This window comes from Primulina eburnea, chromosome 8 (assembly GCF_022965805.1).
Source record: "Primulina eburnea isolate SZY01 chromosome 8, ASM2296580v1, whole genome shotgun sequence".
NCBI classification, from domain to species: Eukaryota; Viridiplantae; Streptophyta; class Magnoliopsida; order Lamiales; family Gesneriaceae; genus Primulina; species Primulina eburnea.
Genome location: NC_133108.1, coordinates 35,531,483 through 35,538,045, shown reverse-complemented (window position 1 = coordinate 35,538,045; position 6,563 = coordinate 35,531,483). Strand labels below are relative to the sequence as shown.

General features: G+C 33.9%; 1 protein-coding gene across 1 annotated transcript; it reads right to left on the bottom strand.

Annotated features, from left to right (window-relative positions):
* Positions 1–389: 389 nt before the first annotated feature.
* Positions 390–1,696, bottom strand: LOC140839211 (uncharacterized mitochondrial protein AtMg00860-like). The gene is made up of 3 exons (XM_073205843.1): positions 1,555–1,696; positions 564–1,149; positions 390–456 (listed from the first exon to the last, which is right to left on the bottom strand). The coding sequence occupies exons 1-3, from the start codon at positions 1,694–1,696 to the stop codon at positions 390–392; spliced, it is 795 nt and encodes a 264-aa protein (XP_073061944.1).
* Between the last annotated feature and the right edge of the window lie 4,867 nt (positions 1,697–6,563).

The window sequence follows — 6,563 nt, the reverse complement described above, 5'->3', positions numbered from 1 at the left end:
TCTTCATTCCGCTCCACCAAAAATTTTTCTTTAAATCTCTGTACATCTTTGTACTGGCGGGGTGGATCGAAAATTTTGATTTATGTGCTTCAGACATTACTTCCTGTTGAAGATTCTCGATTTTTTGTACACACAATCGTCCTTTCATCCACAGAACTCCCTTCTCGTCTATATGAAGATATTGTGACTTCTTTTCTTTGACTTGTTCTTTAAGTTTTGTCAAAGTAGGATCTTCATTCTGTCTTAACTTGATTGTTTCTTGAAGACATGGTTGTGCAGAAAGTGAAGCTAGGATCACTTTACCCATGTTTTTCCTACTTAAAGCATCAGCTACTTTATTTGCCTTATCCGGGTGCTAGCTTATTGTTAAATCATAATCTTTTAACAATTCAATCCATCTTCTCTACCTCATGTTCAATTCTTTCTGTGTGAACAAATACTTGAGACTTTGATGATCTGTGAAGATCTCGCATTTGGCGTCATAAAGATAATGCCTCCAAATTTTTAAGGCAAAAACTACCGCAGCTAGTTCGAGGTCGTAAGTAGGATAATTTTTCTCGTACGGCTTCAATTGTCTTAATGCATATGCGATTACTCTTCCTTCTTGCATGATTACGCATCCTAAACCCTCTTTTGATGCGTCACTATAAATGGTAAAGCTTTTGTCCTCAGTGGGTAGAACTAGTACTGGTGTAGATGCAAGCTTTTCCTTGAGCGTTTGGAAGCTCTTTTCACACTCCTCACTCCAGTTAAATTTTGAGTTCTTTTGTGTGAGTTTTGTAAGAGGCGTAGCTATTGAAGAGAAACCTTCAACAAATTTTCGATAGTAACCTGCCAATCCCAGAAAGCTTCGATTTTCAGTTACTGTCTTAGGTATCGGCCAGCCGGTGATTGCTTCCACCTTTTTAGGGTCCACAGATACTCCTTCTTTTGAAATGATATGGCCTAAGAAAGTCACACTTTTTAGCCAGAATTCGCATTTCTTGAATTTCGCGTATAACTCTTTTTCTCTTAACATCTGAAGAGTCAGTTGAAGATGTTCTTTGTGATCATCTTCACTTGGGGAATATACGAGAATGTCATCGATAAATACCACAACAAATTTGTCGAGAAATGGCTTGAATACTCTGTTCATGAGATCCATGAAAGCTGCTGGAGCATTTGTCAATCCAAATGGCATTACCGTAAACTCATAATGGCCATATCTTGTTCTGAAAGCTGTCTTTGGAACGTCTTCTGGTTTGACCTTCAGTTGATGATATCATGTCCTCAAATCAAGCTTGGAAAATACTGTGGCTCCTTTGAGTTGATCAAAAAGATCATCTATCGTTGGAAGAGGATATCTGTTTTTGATTGTGATCTTGTTGAGTTTTCTATAATCGATACACAATCTCATACTTCCATCTTTTTTTTTTACAAATAAGACTGGAGCTCCCCAAGGAGAGACACTTGGTCTGATTTGTTTCTTGTCTAACAACTCTTGGAGTTTTTCTTTTAGCTCATTGAGTTCTGCTGGAGACATTCGATAGGGTGCCTTTGATATTGGTGTAGCACCTGGTACCAAGTTAATCTTGAATTCTATCTCACGGTCCGGGACCATTCCAGGTAACTCTTTTGGAAAGACATCCGAAAATTCTTGTACCACTGGAATATCTTCTATATTGAGCTCGACTCCTTCTTTCACTTCATTTACCATTGCTAGATAGACTATTTCTCCAGACTTCGTGGCTTTCCAGGTTTGAGATGCAGAAAGGAGGGATTTACGTTTCTTAGCCTTGCCATGGTATGTGATTTCATTTTGGCTTGGAGTTCAGAGTTTGATAATCTTACGCTGACAATCTACTATTGCATGACTCTTGGATAACCAATCCATTCCCAGAATAACGTCGAACTCCACCATGTTGACTTGAATCAATTCAGCGTTGAATGTGTGTTCATTGATATATACTATGCAGTTCCGATGTATCTTATGTGTTTCAATTGTTTTACTGGTGGGAGTAGCAATTCTAAAAGGTTCAACAAGTATCTCTGGTATAAGCCCTAACTTCTTAGTGAATCTCTTAGAAATAAATGAATGAGTGGCACCACAGTCAAACAACACATAAGTTGAAATTTTATTGATTATAATGGTACCTGCCACGACATCGTTTGCATCATCTGCCTCTTCTTGAGTTATGGAAAACATACGAGCATTGGTCTTATTCTCGTTTGGTTTGTTGGAGGTAGCATTAGTGTATGACCATGTCATTTTCTTTAATGGTTCAGGACAATTAGCAATTCGGTGTCCCATCTTCCCACAATTGAAGCAAGCACCAGTGTTCCTTCGACATTCTCCAATGTGTCGGTAGTTGCATAATGGGCACGGTTTTATGCTTGAGAATGTCGTAGTTGAATTGGAAGGAGTTCCCTTGAATGGTCCACTCGATTGGTTTGACCTTTTAACTGGTTGTTTACCTTGAAAAGATTGTCCAGTAAGAGGTCGTTTATTTTTATTTTCATTTTCTCTACGCTTGATATCTGTCTCAGCTCTAATGGCTGCTCCCATTAAATCATCAAAACCCGTGGGTTGGTAAACTGCCAGAGCTGATTGGATATGGCTGTTCAAACCTCGTTCGAAACGATGCATTTTCAGGATATCATCTGCCATGATGGCAGGAGCATAGGTTCCAAGGGAGTTGAATTTAGAAGTGTACTCCACAACAGACATATCCGGGGTTTGAGTAAAATTCTCAAATTCACTCAACAATTTTAATCTCAACTCTGCTGGATAGTATTGTTTCAAGAATGCTTCTCGAAATCTTTTCCATGTGATTGGTCCTAGTACTTCATCTTTCATCTGTTCTTCTACCGGTTCTACTTCCGGCTCCAATGCCATAATGATGGCATCCTCAAGATGATGAACATGATTCTGCAATTGTTCATTTTGCATAGTCAAATTCTGCACCGAATTCTGCAGTTCTTGAATGGTTGCCTCATCTTGCTGACGGCGTTGTTTTTCCATTAGCAAAATTTGTTGAATCTGAGACTGTAGTGCTTGGAATTCCTCTAACATTCGTTGGCGTAATCCATCCATTTCAAGGGCGATTGTTTGGAAAGCCTCTAGTTTGTTCTTGGTCATTTCGTGCTGTTTTTCTTCTGAGTTAAGATAATAAGCAAACCTTTGCACGTCAGCCCGAAGATGATCTTTGATATCTTCTAGTTCTTGTTTTTCCTTCTTCAAGTTTTCATATTCCAAATCTTTGGCTAACAATTGATCATGATATTTTTGTTGTTCCTCGTAAAGTTGCGCTCTAAGATGCGCCGTTGCAATTTCGTGGTCGCTAAGGGAGAGTTCACGCATACATTTGGGTATTTCAGCGCGAGTACAGGGAGCCATTTCCTGAAATAAAACAAATGGAAAGGCTTAGAACAAGGAGTTATGATATTCACGATTATTACCAAAAACGGCAAAACGTGATTTTTGGATGCTTCAACAATAGAATTTTGCGATTTTCAGATGTCACGATAAGAATAGTGAATATTGTTCATTGGTACGAAGTCGCTAGGGTCTTGCCAAAAACTGACTTTGTCAAATTTCCTATGACAATTTCCCAGCCGGATTATGAACCTGGAGGGCTCTGATACCACTTAAATGTCACGTCCCGATACCGGGGTGAGTTGACATCCGGCGTTGTTTTACAATTATTCAAAATCAACAAGCCTCGTAGTACAGTGTACAACCAAACTAGTCTTTCTCCTAAAACATACATTGTCTTTACAACGTAATCAACTTAACAAACGAGTGCGGAAGCGAACAACGTAAAAATAAAAGATAGCCAAATTCCAAAGTATGTCTTGATCAACTGAAACCTTGTTACCATCCCCAGAAATGCATTTGCTCTTCTTCTTCAACTTGTTTTTCATTCTTATCTGGGAGTGAGAGGTGTAAGGGTGAGTATTTTGTGAAATACTCAGCAAGTGGGGGCCGATCGATCATAATAACACAAGGATATAAATATATAGATATTAACAATTCGAAATTCTCCGTGTCTCAACAAACGTCGGAACAATAAATAGACAAAATGATAGATACGACATAACTTATATATATTTATGTAAATGTTAAATGAATTTTATGTCACAATAATTATTCATAACAAAATCAAGACATGATATTAACAATGAGCAAATATAACTTATCATATGCATATAGACATATCATATATTATTCGTATTGCACTGTTATTTCATCTTATTATCCATGGTGTTACTGATCAGTCCCCTATATGTAATTCCTCTAAGGGGTGAGGCCATATATCGGTTATTATTACCCACCGCATCAGGGCCATAAACTTGTCATATCTTATCATGTTTTAGGAAAATTTTCCTTTTTACCATTTCTAACTTGAATCATAACAGTGCCTTTAAACATAATTCTTAGAATACACCAATTTGGTGTTTAAGAATATATATTAGAATATAACATGAAACGAAGACAACAAAATTTTGAAATGAAAGGAACATGCACTTGAAATTGATTTAAACATGCTTAACAATTTATCGAAACGAAATATTCATATATCAAATCGAAGGAATATATCATGTCGATCGAATTTTCGAAACATACTTAAATACTTTAAAACATAAGCCCACTTACAGAAAGGTGTTCCAAAATTACGGAAGAAACAAGCTGGAATTTATCGTCCGAAAATCCGTAAATTAGCTAAACTCGTTTGGAATCCGAGCAGTTTTCTTGCCGAAGGGTTTCACAAAATTTTACCGTATGGATGAGGCTGAAATTTTGATATGATGTTTAAAACATATGAAAGTGTAATATGAACGGTGGAGATTAGATTTGAATAAACCGTTGGACTGGAAGTTTCTCTCGAAAATGAACAGAATTTCTTGCTCGAAAATATCACTCAAGAAAAGGTTGATGGTGTTCAAGCTTCATTCATGCTCTAGTTTGAGAGGTTTATGTTGTGTCTTCCCTTATTCTCAAAACATCTATTTATAGGTAAGATTGGATAATAATTCTTATAATTTATTCATGCTTTAAAAAAATTTAATTATTTTAGTCAAAAATTTGGGCACAATTGTTTTTCAATGTTTTGAACTCTTGTTTTTCAATATTTTGAGCTCATGTTTGTCAATGTTTTGAGTTCATGTTTGTCAATGTTTTGAACTCCATAATACCTAGTAAATATAATACTAATACTAATAATTAATAATAATAAATCATATTCTTACAAATATTGTTATTGATTCGTAAAAAATAATTTATAGTTTTATTAATAATAAGAATTAATTAAAATAATTTTTTTGTGTGATGAAAATAAATATTGGGTTGATAATTATAATGATAATATTAATTAAATAAAAAATATGAAAAAAATATAGAAAATTAGATGATATCATAATTAATTATTGTAAAAGATTATTTATACTAAATAATCCAAAATCGTTATTCGATTATTTTTGCTTCAAATATATAATTAAATAATTAATAAAATAATATTGGAAACAACAATATAACAATGAAAGATAAGAAATAAATTAATAATAGAATATTCATCATAAACTAATAAAAAATATAATGTTATTACTGAAAAATATAACTACTAAGAATTAAAATTTTATTAAATTTTTAATATTAATATAAATTAACAAAGAGTTTTATTATTTGGGTGATAATGTTTATCTTTTATTTTTGTATTTAAATAATATAAGGACCAAAAAATAAAATGTAGTTAAAAGAGAGTTGAGGTTAAAATATAGGCTTTCTCAAGTACCAATTTACAAAAGATAATACACAGAGACTGAATCCTAATTAAAAATTTGGATAAAATATTTTTCCCAAATTTACAGTTTTTTATGTGTAATATTTTTACCGAAACATTTATTTCTGTACAACATATTAATTAAGTTATTTTCTTACCAAAATTTTAGCACTAGGCCTCTATCTGATAAGCTGACGATTATCTATCGTCTAGCGTTTAAACGATTTTTTGAAGCTGAAATCTTTTGAGACATTCATGAATATTATGTTTTTTTATTCTATTAAAATTTAAAATTTTAATAAAAAGTTAATATAATATATAGATATTAATAATTTTTATACATCAATGAACGAGATCGTATGTTTACTACAACATTCACGAAATTTCAACTTCTTCAACATTTTTCCAACCTTTTTGCTGGTGTTAAAGTTTAAAACTTTAAACTGGAGTCAAAGTTTTATTTTCATTTTTTTTTAAAAAATACGAAACAGCGAGACATCCGATCCGTGCCATTAGTGACCTATACTCCCAGCAGATCTGCCACCATCATTGACGTTTGGTACTTGAGATGGAGGGGGCGGTTGTTGAAGATGGTGAAATGGATTCGTCCGGTATGCAGGGCTGTGTCGATTAGGAAGCAAATGAGTCCAATAACTCAGGTCCATCTCTTTTTTCGAGCTCAATTTTTTTTAAAAAAAATTATTATATATAATACTAGTTATTAGATAGACCAAAACCAAGTCTTTATTAAATGGAACTTGCTTAGCATGTTATCGATTTATTCCCCAATCTTTCCCAATATTC